Consider the following 15,067-nt stretch of genomic DNA (forward strand, 5'->3'; position numbering starts at 1 on the left):
CTTTTCGGTTGAATCTCGCAAAAACAGAGCCAGGTCAGATTTCACTCTAAAATGAGAGAAAAAAAAAAAAGTATTTTTGAAATATAATATTTTAAAAAAATAAAGTAAAACATTGTAAAAATGTTTCCTAAGATGGCAAAGCAAAGTTTTCAGCCATTTCTGATAAATAAAAATACATCAGTATTTATTTGAAATAGAAATCTGTAGTAAATGTCTTTACTGTCACTTTAGATCAGTTTAATGTATCAGTGCTCAACAATATTTTTTTTTTTTTTTTGTTTTAGAAATATCTACACTTTTTTTAAGTTGTAATAATAATTAATAAAATAGTATAGTTTTATTAACTGTATGTTAATAATACAAATTCAACCTTGGAGAGCATGAGAAACTTTTTGACTTTTTTTTTAATTTGACTTTTTGAAGTGTATTATATAAATGGGAATGGAAAGAATGTGTGTGTGTGTGTGTGTGTGTGTGTGTGTGTGTGTGTGTGTGTGTCGGCCATGCAAGCCTGTAATTACTCTCCTATATTGTTAATATTATATTTATATAGCTATATATAATTGTATGTGTGTGTGTGTGTGTGTATTTTTTTTAAATTAACATTATAATTAACATTAGAAGTGCTATTATTTGTGGATTAAATTTTTTTTTTTCTGCTGCTTTTGATTTTAAATGTTTATATAATATGAAATGACAGATATCAGTGGTATTTCTGTACTTCCATCACCCCCGTCAGTGCGAATGTTTAACTCAGATATGCTACTCTTCTTCTTTTTTTTTTTTTCTTGCTGCAACCACCCACGTCAGAGCTCAACCCTGCAGGTGAGTGACAGAAAGGTCCTAAGAACAGGATATATTTTCCTATCATCATATGTGGCTGCATATGCTCAGCTGTAGGCAAACACATCAATGTGCAGATACGTTCGTAAATACGCACACAAATACACATTTGCTGCAGTAGTTGATGTGTCCAGTAGGGGGTAGGGGGAGATGGCATCATACAGGTGATTTTATTCCCCATCTGAAGTCATGCCCTTCTTTGTTCTGAAGCAGCAGTTTCAGAACTTTTTTGTCAGTCAAAGTTATGCATAAAGTGTCAGAAGAAACATAGTTTAAGTTAATGTTTCAACACATTTAACAACGCGTTCTGTTTTCTGATGTCAGTTAATGGTCAAAACATGCAAGTGAACAGATTTTTTGTAAGTGTTTTTATTTAAAAATTATTTTTATATTCTTTATAGGGCTGCATGACTTGTAAGACATTAGCTCAGTGGTGTATGGCCCTACAGTACAAGTTCAGGTTCTTTAAACTATTAGAAAGTCTCCTCTGCCTTACCATCATTGTTTTTTAAGAGTTGCTCAGCCAAGCAAATTTTGCCAGGAATGTCCAGTCTGTAGATGTTTGCAGTTCAGTATGTGTTTGAGTGGTTCTCGTCTTTACCTGAGTGACTTTTGTAATGACTTTTGTCTTCACTCTTTCAGGAATACCTCGAGTATCTCGGTGTAAATTTAGCCTGCCTCTACGGTTAGTGTGCTACCCCTCCTCTGCTATCAAAAATGCCAAGTACAAGATCACCGTGGACACCAACAAACCTCCCGTCAACCTCAGTGAAGTCTTTCCAGGTACCGCAACCAAACATTTTTTTGTAATTCCGTTTCAGTCCATACAAAAGCATATTGCCTTACACGCATTCCTTGCCAAAAATTTAACCATCAACCACAATCATTATGTCTATTATAGTAGTAATGATCTGACAAATACTAATTTTGCAGATTCATTGGTTTGCCACCGGTGATGTACAGCAGCAAACATTGGGCCTCACTTTTAGAGAGCATTTGATCGTTGAATACTTGCACAGCTGTTTCTGAATTCTAGTTAATGCTGCCATTTTCTAACCACTTATATGTATTTCCATTTGTTAATAATAAAGTTTTTAGCTTTTTCTGAAGACTGTTTTTCTAAAGACAACACTTAAGAACATTTTAGAAGTTAAGATGACCTCCAACTTGTCTTAAATCCCCCTTCCCCCAAATTTAGCTTTTTTTTATATAATAGTTCAATAATAAATTAGATTTTTACCTTGTTTTTACTCAGTTTTGCAAAAACAGATATTACCTATGAAGCCACAGAGGAACTGTTGTGCATCGTTGAGCAGCACACAGCTGTCATTGGTTTCTGAATCAATTTGCGTTTTGAACGAATCGAGTGAATCAGTGATTCTATGGCGCTTTCATTTACTTAATAGTCTGCAGTTTGAATAACTTGAATGAACGAATGACTTATACAATAAGACAAGTTTTCAATCAATTGCTATTAATAAAAAGCTAATTAAAGGGATAGTTCACCCAAAAAATAAAAATGGATAAAAAGGTAATACAATCATCTTTAAGTTATGTTTGGGGGTCATTTCTCAGCAGAATCAATTTGTGATTGACCACGTGGTGTAATGACATAATTAAATAGCCCTCTAAAATACGTATTTACAGGACTATAAATGAACATAAATATATGATATAAGTATAAATACTTTATTGTAATTCCCACATTTTCGTGTTATTGGTGAGCAGTGGAGTCAGTTTTCTGTTATCTGGGTGAGTGCTGTAGACGGGGCTTGGAAAAGCATTTTTCTGAGATAATGTGAGGCCTGAGCTTTGGTCAGATAAGGAACAATCCACTGTGCTTCGGCGTCCTGCGTGCTGATAAGAGACTATCTCTGTCTGACATCCGTTCAGCCACTCTGCATGAGAATCAGAAGCCATCAGGAGGGACAGACAGACGGCAACATGCTCCTGTGTTCTCGGGGAAAGGACACTAAAAACTATTTTTTTGGATGTGCACTTTCACTAGAGTGGTGTTACAAAAAAAAAACATTCAGTGACTCCAAAGTGCATTTGGACACTTAAGCTAAACTTTAATATTTATGAATGTCATTGCATTATACAACTAATTTATCAAAAAAAAAAAAAAGTCACTTTCAGCATCCCTGTACATATAGAGAATTACTCATGAGAACACAGGTTATTATTTATGCTTTTTTGGTTATAATGAAATCATTTGCAAGTGTGCACACAACTCGGACCTCCCTGAACAAAAGACTATTATCGAGCAGACTGGCTACCTTTGTCATTCCGCCACATGCTCGACAGCAAAACCAAAAAAGAAACCCTTGACATTCTTTACGGAGCGTGCAGAGCGTTTGAAAGCATCTCTATAATACTGCGGAAAGGCTGGTATGGTTCCATTTTAATGGTGCTTTTGACTACACTATGTTTCTGGGTTTCAGATTTCTCTGAGAAGTCAGAAAATAATGACAGCAGTGCTTTGGGCTTCCAACTCATCACAGGCTCCAGGGTCATCGTCCTTGCCTCCAAAACGTCCCGTGAGTTCTCACACACCTGCACACACATGCCCTACTCACGTCAGTGACTTTCTGCTATTTTAAGATTTCGAAAAAATATACATTTTCAGACTCTTCCTTTAGTGTTCATTAAAACTTCAACAAATTTGATCTTACTTGATTGTCTTATCTAAATTTTTTATAGTAAATGTGCTCATATATTCAGCAAAAGCATATATTAAGGCAAAATATGATAAATGTGATTAAAATCATGCTCTGAAGATGCCATTTTTGGCACAGGTCCTATTGATTAAAAAACTAAAAATGTATAAATACATTTTATAAGGCTTCTGAATATTTTCAAAGCTTAAATTGTTCTCTTTGGCTTGTGATATTCAAGTCTTGTTTTGCTTTTTTGCAGTCTAGTAGTTTTTAAAGGATTATTATTATTATTATTATTATTCAGTTAATTAGCAATCTGTAAACCAACTGCTTTATAAAATGCGTATTGCTGATTGTAGTTCAAATATTCTTATTTTTTTAAAACTCTTTAAATATTTTTTTGTCGTTATAACTTAATGTAATTTCAAAGAACAACAAATCTTTCATCAGATTTAAATAAGTTCCCGTGCCTCCAAAGCATTGTTTCTTTTTGACTGGCATCACCAAACCCAACCTCTCCCCTCCAATCAGCTGCCATTAAAAAGACCACTTTTCTCCATTCACATTTCTCATGGTGAACATTAAATGCTGCCCTTCATTTTTAAGTTGAATATCCTTGTTACTCACAAATCGTTTTTCCGAAATGCTCAATTTATGACCGTAAACTTGAACTGAATTGAATGACTTAATCCGAGGAAAAGTTTCCAAATCTGGTTCAGACGAGCACACGGTGACGGGAGCAAAAAAAAAAAAAAAATTTAAGAAACAATATTAGGGGAAGGATCCACCATGGTTGTGTATTTTCACAACAAAAGGGTCAGTGAAATCCTGTAATGAAAGTTTTGTTTTGGTGCCAGTGTGGATCGACATCTTGCTCTCTCTCCCTTTCTTCTGTCTGTTTTTTGTGCACACACATAAATGCACACTTTCACACAACCCAACTGCCCCCCCCACTCCTCCACACACACACACACACACACGCTTCACTAACGCTTGCATCCATCATGCGAGGAAGCCCTGTGATCTGTTTCAGGTTGTCATGAGCTAATTACAGGTGCAGGAGACGGAAGGCTGATAGCACTGCTCTGTCTCTCTCTTTATGTGAGTGTGTGTTGACTCTCTGCAGAGCGTTACAGGATCCAGAGCGAGAGCTTTGAGGATATCTGGCTGGTAGCCAAGGAGCTGGTGCTGCGTTTCGACCAGCACTTTGCCTCCCTTGGAGTCAGAGACTTTCGGAACAGCTTTACTGGACCAATTCCACTCCCTGAGTACTTCGAGACAGTGGACCACCACTTTGAGGTGTGAAATGTCTTACGTGGTCACACATATTTAAATCATATTCTTGGCACTCTATATATAAGTGACCCTGAACCCACAAAACCAGTCATTGAAATTCAGATTTGTACATAAATATGTTTTCCATTAACATATTGTTTGTTATTGTTAGGATAAGACAATATTTGGCCTACATAATTTGGTATCTTAGGGAGCAAAAATATTTAAACACTAAGTAAATTAAATTACGTTATCCAAATGAAGTTCTTGAAAATGCATATTACTAATCATTACGTTTTGATGTGTTTATGGTAGAAAATGTACTAAATATCTTCATGGAACATGATCTTTACTAAATATCCTAATGCTTTGTAAGGTCACACTTTATATTAGGTGGCCTTAACTATTATGTACTTGCATCAAAAAATAAGTACCATGCACTTATTGTGGACATATGTAAAACACTTGCTGCTGTTGAGATTGGTATGGGTATGGTTAGGAACAGAGTTGGAGTTGTGGGTAGGTTTAAGGATGGATTAAGGTGTAGGGGATGGGTCACATGTAATTACAGAAATTAATATAGCTAATTTTTTAAAATATAGCTAAGTACAATGTAAAAACATGTATTTGCGCAATAAGTGCACTGTAGTAAATTATTAATTAATTTAAAAGTAAGTACACAGTAGTTAAGGCCATTTTTAGAACGACTGGAAAGATTTTTTGGCATAAAAATAATTTGACAATTTTGACCCGTGCAGTGTTTTTTTAGCTATTGCTATAAATAGCTGTTTATGACTGATTTTGTGGTCCAGGATCACAAATATGGAAGCATATAGTGGCATCCTTAATAAGTGCTTTGTTACATTTAAAACATAACTCTCTGAGTATTGTTTTCTCATTATGTGCAAATATATTTTAGCTTCGTGTGAATGCGCAGAAGTATCAGGATTTGCTCTCAGAGAGAGCCGTCCAGTTCAGGGCCATCCAGCGCCGTCTACTGACCCGCTTTAAAGACAAAACCCCAGGGCCACTTCAAAACCTGGACACGCTGATGGAGGGAACCTACCGCCAAGTAAGCGCGATTACACAAAACACAAACTACAATAGTTCACCCAAAAATGAACATTTGGTATTCATTTACCCACCCCCGGCCATTTAAGATGTAGCTGACTTTTTTCTTCAGTTAAAAAAGCAAAGAAGGTTTTAGATGAATGTGTAGTCCTTGGTGATTCATAAGATGCATGTCATCTTCGAGGATAAAGCAAGCATAGCAAAGAACATAAAAATTAATACCTGAGGCTCCCGCCAATATATTGTACTCCTATAAAGAGAATCTATTGGTCTAAGAAACTATACAGTATTTACATTATACCTGTACTTTAGTTACAAACCCTTGATGAGGCTGTTCAATAAACGTTAACCTAACGTAAATTTCTTTTCTAAAAGAAATTACAATGCATTTTGTTCAATGCATATTTGCAGAGCTGACTGATTTTTCATTTATTGTGTGAGACTTGTGATATTAAATGCACAAAGTCACAGTCTCCCTGTCTTGACGACTGTGTAGTGTCCCTGCTAAACTTGAGGTCACTTGGTTGCGCAAATTTGCTGCACTGACCAACAGATACACACTTGACGACAGACAGTGAACGCAAAATTTTGTTAACATGACCGCACCTTAAAAAGCAATCAGTTTGGCCGACTGGTGGTTGACCTACTGCTGAAACTCAGCCAGTTGTTCCTGTACCAATGACATCACCCATGACTCTCTCTCATATCCTATAATGTTGATGGCAGAATGTTCCCAAGCCTTACCTAGGGCTGCTGGACACCTGCCTGGTGCCATATAACTTATAGCGTGAAGTTACACTTGGGCCCGTTTTTTGGCCTCCACTCACCGTAACGTTCACTTTAGTGTTTGGTTGAATCTCTCGACCAGATCATCTGTAGGTTGTAGGAGAGATTTTTTTAAAATAAATACTTGGTAATACTTTTATTTTAAGGTGTCATAATACAGAGTAATTACCTAATTCAGTACTTAGTAGTAGCCATTGTAAATGTATTTATCATGTAACTAAGTTATAGAACAGCCTGTAATTGTTTGAATTTTTGGTTGCACATGGTCCTCTAGAATGGTTTGGTAGTCCTTGGCAGTGTCGTGCCCATCTAGCACAAGTATTGGGCCTAGGGAATGCCATGATATTGCAGCCCAAACTATCAGTGATCCACCCTTTTGCTTCACTCTGGGCATGCTACAGTCTGGGTGGTACGCTTCTTTGAGGCTTCTCCTACACCGTAACTGTTCCGGATGTGGGAAAGGCAGTGAAGGTGGACTCATCATAGAACAATACATTTCGTTGTCCATAGCCTAAGATTTTCGTTGCTGGCACCATTGAAACCGACGTTTGTGACCAAAAGTGACCAAAGGTTTGGCTATAGCAGCCCGGCCCTGTATATTGACCCTGTAGAGCTCTCGACGGGCAGTTTTGGTAGAAACAGGAGAGTTGAGGTACACATTTAATTCTGCAGTGAGTTGGGCAGCTGTGGTTTTATGTTTTTTGGATACAATCCGGGTTAGCACCCGGACGTCCCTTTCAGACAGCTTCGCCTTGCGTCCACAGTTCCTCTTGTTGAATGTGGTTCGTCCTTCTTGGTGGTATGCTGACATTACCCACGATACCGTGGCTCTTCATACATCACAAAGATTTGCTGTCACAGATGCTGCAGCAAGACGTGTTTTGAACTCTGATATGTCACCCATAATGTTGTGTGTATTGCAATATTTTAAGCAAAACTGTGCTATTACTCTTCTAATTAAACCTTCACACTGTGCTCTGACTGGTGGAATGTGCAATCAGTAAAGATTGGCCACCAGGCTGGTCAAATTTAGCCATGAAACATCCAACACTAAACCAGTGTTTCAGTTTCATTGTCCAACTTCTATACTGTACATTCTTAGCCATTGAATTTGTTTATGACTGACATCTAGTACAAGGCACTGAATATCTGTTACCAAATACAGCATTGGACTGTTGCTTTAAAAACTTCAGACGATTCAGAGATGAATACACTGTTGAGTTGTTGACATGCTTTTCCGATGACATGTTTTTTGTTGCACATCATGTTCACGTCACTCATAGAAAGTAGATGCTTCTCCATCATTACACATTAACAGACTGTGGGTTGTCATCTACCATGTGTCTGATGCTCTGGATGTTTGTGGGCAGATGGGATTTCACTTGCTCATTCCTTCTTAACCCCACTCTCATTCCTCTGATCATTTTTTTTTGTGTGGATAAATCCCTTTACTTCTAAATTCGGGATCAACAACAATTCTTGAGGAAAAGAGACATGTGTTGAGGTCTAGAGAGCACCTACCGTCTGTGTTTCCCACAAATATTTTTCCTCGTAAGTGAGCTTTAAAAGGCTTCTGTATGTGTGTGTGTTGCACTGTGAGCTGTGTGGCTCCCTGTAATTAGCAGTTGAAAGGTGAAGGTGGCTGGCCAGTGAATGACAGCTCACTGCGGGGCCCCTGCGCTCATAATGGAGGCCTCTCTCCAACAGCCTTGATTTATTTGAGCCCAAATGGAGTGCTAAACAGGGCTAAATGCTGCTCAACACTGATCCTCCTGTCTACATGAGCTCTGCCATTAATGGCCAATGGTCTGAGATCTTGAGGCATGTGCTTCCATGTACATGCGTCTGTTTGATGCCAGGTTCAAAAGGGACTCTCAGGTACTGCTTCTGTTTGTGTAACCTATGAAAGGCCTTAGGGAGTTCCTGTTTTTCTTCTCCTGCTCTTTTCCTTTTTTTCCTCTCTTCATCAGCACATATACACCTCATTCATAGCCATGAAGGGCAAAGGCACAAAGAAACATTGATGCTTAGATTTAATCTGATTTGTAAAGGTTTAAAGCCCAATTCTTTGGGTCTTTCAAACAGTGACTCCCAAAACATTTCATAATCATGCAATTAAAATAAAATTCTTGATTTCTTGATTTGTTAGTGTTAGCAAATTTAGTATGAAAAGGCCTACCAAGTAGCATAAAGCTAATCGCTGCAGTTATATCATCTGGTGCTTTAAATGCTCAAGCTCAAAGTTTTTGCATTTCAGCAACTGAAAAGAAATAGTTCTGGAAGTAAATCAACTGATATTCTTACACTCTGACATTATTATTGTTGTTGTGGTGTGTGGACATCCCTGTTGTATTAAAATGAGAACATTTATTATTATTATAGTTGTTATCTTTGGTGTAACCAGGTGTTATTTTTGGGATACACAACCACTAAAGCAGTCACATAGGGGGCGATAGGGTTACTTTCAAATGTTTGTACATTTTACCAGATTTCAAGTTGCTTTGCTTTAACAGGCTGAGCAGTGTGAGATTGTACTATTATGTGTGAAACACTTAATGTCATGGTCGCAAAGTTAATGACAAGTTAAAGCACTAAAAAGCAATTCATAAATTAGAAAATATATTGCAGGAAGCGTTTGTACAAAAAGCTGCAGTACTCACGCGATCTAATAGACAACCGAAATGTGCATACATAAACTACTTCTATTAGATTTGGTCCTACCAACAACCCCCATATAACTTTAAAAGAAACCGCTCTGATATTACAGTAATTGACATGACTGAGTAACCTGCTAATAGTAAAAAACATATTTGGTAATAATTGTTATAGCACCCCTTGTGGCAAGGCTAAGAATGTGCGGTTTAGCAGTAGTTCAGGTAGTCTTAAGAAGACTGTGCTTTCCTTTTAAAGGTTTCACACACACACACACACACAGATGCTTTGCATCACAGGTGTTTGCCTAAAGGCAGCCGGTCTCAGCGGGGGATCTACTGATAATAAAGGTGTATTATTAGCGTTTCATTCAGCGTTTGTTTGTTAGCTATTAATTATTCAGAATCAGAGGTGGACAGTACTTTTACTCCTTGATTTTCTAGTATTTAAACTCTCTTCTTGTTGGGGAACTTTTAGATTATTAAAGTAGGATTGTGTTCAGGCATAAGTAGGTGGGAAAGGCAGGAAGCAGAGTTAGAGCAGATAAAATCCAGTATGCACACCTAAAAATAAAGACGCTTTATTATGAACCCTTTGGTTCCATAAAGAACCTTAAACATCTGAAAAACCTATCTGTTTCACCAAAGGATATTTGTGAGCGAAATAAGAATTTTATAAGGCTAAGAAAGAGATGGTTCTTTAAGAAACCTTTGACTAAATTGTTCTTTGTGGAATCAAAAATGGTAATTCTGTGGCATCGCTGTGAAGGACCTTTTAAGCGCTTTTATTTATAAGAGTGTGGGCTGGCAGACAAGGCAGACTGAATGAGAAAGGAGCTGACTTGAAGCCCAGTTGAGTGGGCTAAGTCAAAAGGAACTGGCAGAAACCAGAAAACCAACAAGGACCAGAAGACTGATTGTCAGGGGAAAGCGGGGGAATAGGGTGAAAAGGTGGAAGCATAAAGACAAACAAAAATCTGGCACAAGACAGAAGGGCAATAAATAGAGTGCAATCCATTAAAGTGAGGGGAAGAACAGGTGTTGCAGATTGTGCTGATAAGCTGCTGCGTTTATAGTCAGCACGAAATGAAAATTCAGTGCATTTTTATTTAGTTTATTTTACTCTCGCATATTAGCTCAGTGTGAAATGTATACTCTTGACCGTGTGGGAGGCGTTCAGTAGGACCACCTGTAGCCTTTGGCACAGAGTCAGTCATGACAGCTGCTTGGGATTTTGGTTTTATTCGCCGTTAAGCAAGGCTCCGGTTTGGGTCGAAGCAGTTAGCAGAACGCTTGAATGCCGGCCAGATTTTCAGCGCTCTTGCAGGAGGTGCTGGGAAAGCAGAGCTGGCATTTATGCACCTCTGTTTTTTCAGTGCACTCTGTACATGGTCACTTTCACATTTTGTCTCAGGAAGTGCACTTGAATCTGGCAAGGTGCCAATAACAGTTCATTTCTAGGTTGTCAGGGTGACTTGGGAAAATTACCTTTCACTCTGGATAATAGTGAACAACATTGAAACGGGGACCTGTTACTTTAGTTCTTATATTTCATATTGATAACACTGCTGCACAATTTATTTTATCTTCTGATATACCTAAGCCAGTAAAAGTCAGTCAATGTGCCCTAAGCGGCTGATGGTCAGCCTGGCAGACCCTTATTTTTTTTCAGCCTGCTTTTTTTCAAGTTCTCAAGTGTCTGAAGAGGACATTAGTCAACGAGAAGACCCCTAAAAATGAAAAGACATACTATATTATTCAGAGAGATAATGTTGGCTTTTGCATGTACACTTAAGGTTAGGCAGTTCTCAAACATTTCATTATGATTTTGCCCCAGGGTGTTATTTAAATCTATTTAAATGTGTGGTATACAGCCTTAAGATTAATACAGTTTATTTAGGAATAAATAGGGGTTAAGTGTTGATGCACGTATAATTATTTATGACAATCTCCAAAAAAAATATTTAAAGGTTACATTTTGAAGCAAAAGATTTTGAAGAAACGATTAAGAAGAAAAAAAGAGAAAGCTATTTTCAACCATGTTGAGACACCTGAAAAACAGGACTTAAATAATACATTTAGTTAGCACTTGGTTCTGGACTGGTATTTTATGGTGCAGTATGTTAATGTCAGCTTTTTAACATTATTTCATAACATTACTTACGATATTTCTGTTAAATTGGTGGCTAGAGGTCTAGTGCATGGAAGGTTTCTTTAAGATCTTTAAGAATTCTTCAGGCTGATTCTAAATACAGAATAAAAAGTTTTTTCTGCATCATACGTGACCCTGTTGTCTTTGGCTACTGTTGACTCTGACTTAAAAGCTAGCGTTATCTCCCCTCCAAGCAGTTGTTTGACTTCTGTGAGCCAAAAAAAAGGTAAATACACACTGCGCAGAGGATGCATTTCCACAAACAAACTATTTATCTTCATCTTTGCACAATGCCAAACCTTTAAGGGAACAATTGATTTATCTTTCACTTTCTATTTGCTGCTTTTATGTGACAGAGTTAAGACAGAGAAGTATTATTGAATGTTCTTTGCTGCGCTGAATCTGGATTTAAGATAAAATATCATGTGTATAGGTAACATATTTGCATATTTTAAAACACAAATATGGTCTCTGTAACAGCCAGTTAGAGGGAAGAGACAGAACAAGTTGAATTTTGTCTTGGGAATGATAATTTAAAATAAAATGTATTGATTAAAAAAGTACGTTTTTAAAGGAACACTCCACTTTTTTTTGGAAAAAGGCTCAATCTCAACTCAAAACTCAACTCCCCCAGTTGAGTTTTACCGTTTTTGAATCCATTCAGCAGATCTCTGGGTCTGGCGATAGCACTTTTAGCATAGCTTAGCATAGATCATAGAATCCAATTAAACCAGTAGCGCTGTGTTAAAAAATGACAGAAGAGTTTAAATATTTTTTTCTATTTAAAACTTGACTCTTCTGTAGTTATGCTGTGTGCTAAGACTGGCGGTATTCAATGTTCTAGGCTCAATGTTGATTAGGAACTATACTCTCATTCTGGCGTAATGATCAAGGAAGTTTGCTGCCATACCACGGCTAAAGCAAGCGCAATGATATCACTGCACCTGCTGCGGCCATGGTACGGCAGCCTTCATCTTCCTAGATTATTACGGCAGAATGAAAGTATATCGAAAAATATCAAAACGTTTAGGCAAATTTATTTGTATTAGTAGTTATTCTTATTTTTTCTTTCACCAACAAAAATAGATTTCCCACTATGGATAAATCAACTGATGTTGTTTCTTTTCTGCTTCAGTTACTGCATACATGCAAACACAAAGTGGTATCCATATCTTGAACCCAACACCACTGGGTTACAGTTAGGTCAAATCAAGCCGGCTTCCTTATCCAACAAACTCATTCCATTTTTTTTTTTTTAATCAACCATACATTGGCTGTAATTCTAAACACATAAACTAGCCTTGAGCTATCTGTGAGGTATCTGAGGCTATGAGATAGCTATTTAATAACTTGAGAATTCATTGTCCAAGTTTCATTGGAAAATCAAACATGTTAATGTCTTAGCACATGTTAATTATTTTAACATTGACGAAAGCAGATAATTAACAATGCATTTTATGCAACTGATCTTTGCAGCTGCATTTGCAATTGTTATTGTAATTTATTGCAATAAAAGAAACTTCTTCGTGAACTCTTTAATGATTGAGCTCACATGTTTTCATTATTTTGTCCACAGCCTGCATATAGTTCATCTTTCTCCTGGTTTTATATTCGTGAGTATAAATGACAGGTTGCCGTTACTTCAGGGGGGTCAGTGTATGGAGGTGGGCTGGTTTCTGCCTGGGAGGTGAGGTTTAACTGTTGATTACAGACTGTTGGATTGTGTCTGCTGAAATGACTAGAGAAAGCTCACAGTAATGAAAGGGCTGTTTGTAGACTCATGGCTTCTATATATGGAACCGTGAGTAACCTAGCCATGAATACACAAACAACCGTACCATCTATCCCTGAAATCTTGCCCAAATACTGGTCTTCTTCCTTCGGTTGCTTGATAGAAGTTGAATAAGCTGAAGTACCTACTTCCACATTTTATTTTTAAGCTTTTCACGCCTCTTCCTTTATCAACATACTGTGTTATGTGGTGGCAGGTTTTTAATGGCGTTAAGACTAGTCAGGATCTGTTTCATCGGTTTTAGTATGAACTGTGAAAGCTGTGAAAGCTCGGTTTGGTTTGCTAGGCTACACAATCATGGGGAAGACTGCTGATAATAATTGACACCTTCCACAAGGAGAGTAAGCCACAAACATTCATGGCCAAAGAAACTTGTTGTTCACAGAGTGCTGTATCCAAGCATGTTTACAGAAAGTTGAGTGGAAGGAAAAAGATGCACAACCAACCGAGAGAACCGCAGCCTTATGAGGATTGCCAAGCAAAATAGATTCAAGAATTTGAGTGAACTTCACAAGGAATGGACTGAGGCTGGGGTCAAGGCATCAAGAGCCACCACACACAGATGTGTCAAGGAATTTGGCTACAGTTGTCGTATTCACATTGTCAACTTACCTTGTGCTAAGGAGAAGAAGAACTGGAAGGGTGGAGAACCTCATAGTCCAAGTTGCTGGAAGTCCAGTGTTAAGTTTCCACAGTCTACTAAAATGTGGAGAAGTGTTTATCTCACAGTTGCTTCTGTTAACGCTGTTGGTTAGTTTTAGGGTAGGGTTTAGTGTAGATGGTACTTTACAGTCCAAATGTATTTGATTTTTCAGTTTCCATAATGCCATGATACGTACATGAATATGATATGGTCATCTGTTTCATAAAAATGCACCAGTTCACCTTAAAGGTGTTGTGAAATGCGCAAGCAATATTTGTTTGTTGCTTATTTGTTGAAATGCATTGTGTTTCAACGTGAATTTGCAACTCATAAAGTGTTTTAGGCAGCTTTAAAATCTCTAAAAACCTGATCAACTAGGCAGCTTTCTGCATAAGCTGTCTGGTTTATTGTTGACTAAATGGAAGTGATGTCTCTCACTGCAGTGTTTTCACCCATGGAGAAGTGAGGGAAAAGGTGGATAATGAACAATTTTCCCAGGAAGACAACAGAAGAGACATGGAGTGGCATATTTATCAGATCTGAGCCAGCTGATAAGGCATCTTAGTTGTCTCTATGGGTTGCCAGATACTATCATACCCTTAGTCTTACTTACCTCTCTTCAATGGACGGGTTTATAAACAAGAATTGTCTTCACCAGCATTTCTTTATCTATCTCAGTGAAATCTCTGCGCCATGACTAAAAACAACAATGGTAACTGTCTAGGATCGTTTGCTGGTACAGATACATATCTCTTTGTCATCAACCTCCCAGCTTTCTTTCCACACAGAAGCCATTCTTACACATACATTTAGTAACCAGATTTATAATATTTTTGTTTAGCTATAGGGCTAAAATTTTAGTTCTAAAATAGATCATTTAAAATTCTGAAAATCAAAAAATTCTAAATAAAACTCTCAAACCCTTTATTCAGCCACTAAGACTGGGTCCACAAAGCTTCCATATATTTCTACACTGCTGGTCAAAATGTGTGTGTGCACGTTTTTAAGAAAATGAATGCTTTTATTCAGCAAGAATGGTTCAGATTGATCTAAAGTAATAGTAAAGATATTTATAAAATATATATATTTATAATAGGGTTTTTTCTGAAATCTCAAAAAATCATAATGGTTTAACAGTTTAAACATTGATATTAAGAGAATATAAATGTTTTTGAAGCAAAAAAGCATATTAGA

General features: G+C 37.3%; 1 protein-coding gene across 2 annotated transcripts in view; it reads left to right on the plus strand.

The window, feature by feature from the left end:
- bbs9 (Bardet-Biedl syndrome 9) overlaps positions 1-15,067 on the plus strand; it is a 79,040-nt gene that overhangs the window by 26,842 nt on the left and 37,131 nt on the right. The window contains exons 15-19 of one of the 2 annotated variants that reach the window (XM_043260682.1): positions 811-825; positions 1,486-1,626; positions 3,288-3,383; positions 4,630-4,802; positions 5,698-5,850. In XM_043260682.1, coding sequence (XP_043116617.1) covers positions 811-825; positions 1,486-1,626; positions 3,288-3,383; positions 4,630-4,802; positions 5,698-5,850 — 578 coding nt within the window. The remainder of the gene's footprint in view (positions 1-810; positions 826-1,485; positions 1,627-3,287; positions 3,384-4,629; positions 4,803-5,697; positions 5,851-15,067) is intronic. The other variant, XM_043260683.1, reaches the window with a different exon arrangement.

The sequence above is a fragment of the Puntigrus tetrazona genome, chromosome 16, assembly GCF_018831695.1.
Source record: "Puntigrus tetrazona isolate hp1 chromosome 16, ASM1883169v1, whole genome shotgun sequence".
Lineage (NCBI taxonomy): Eukaryota > Metazoa > Chordata > Actinopteri > Cypriniformes > Cyprinidae > Puntigrus > Puntigrus tetrazona.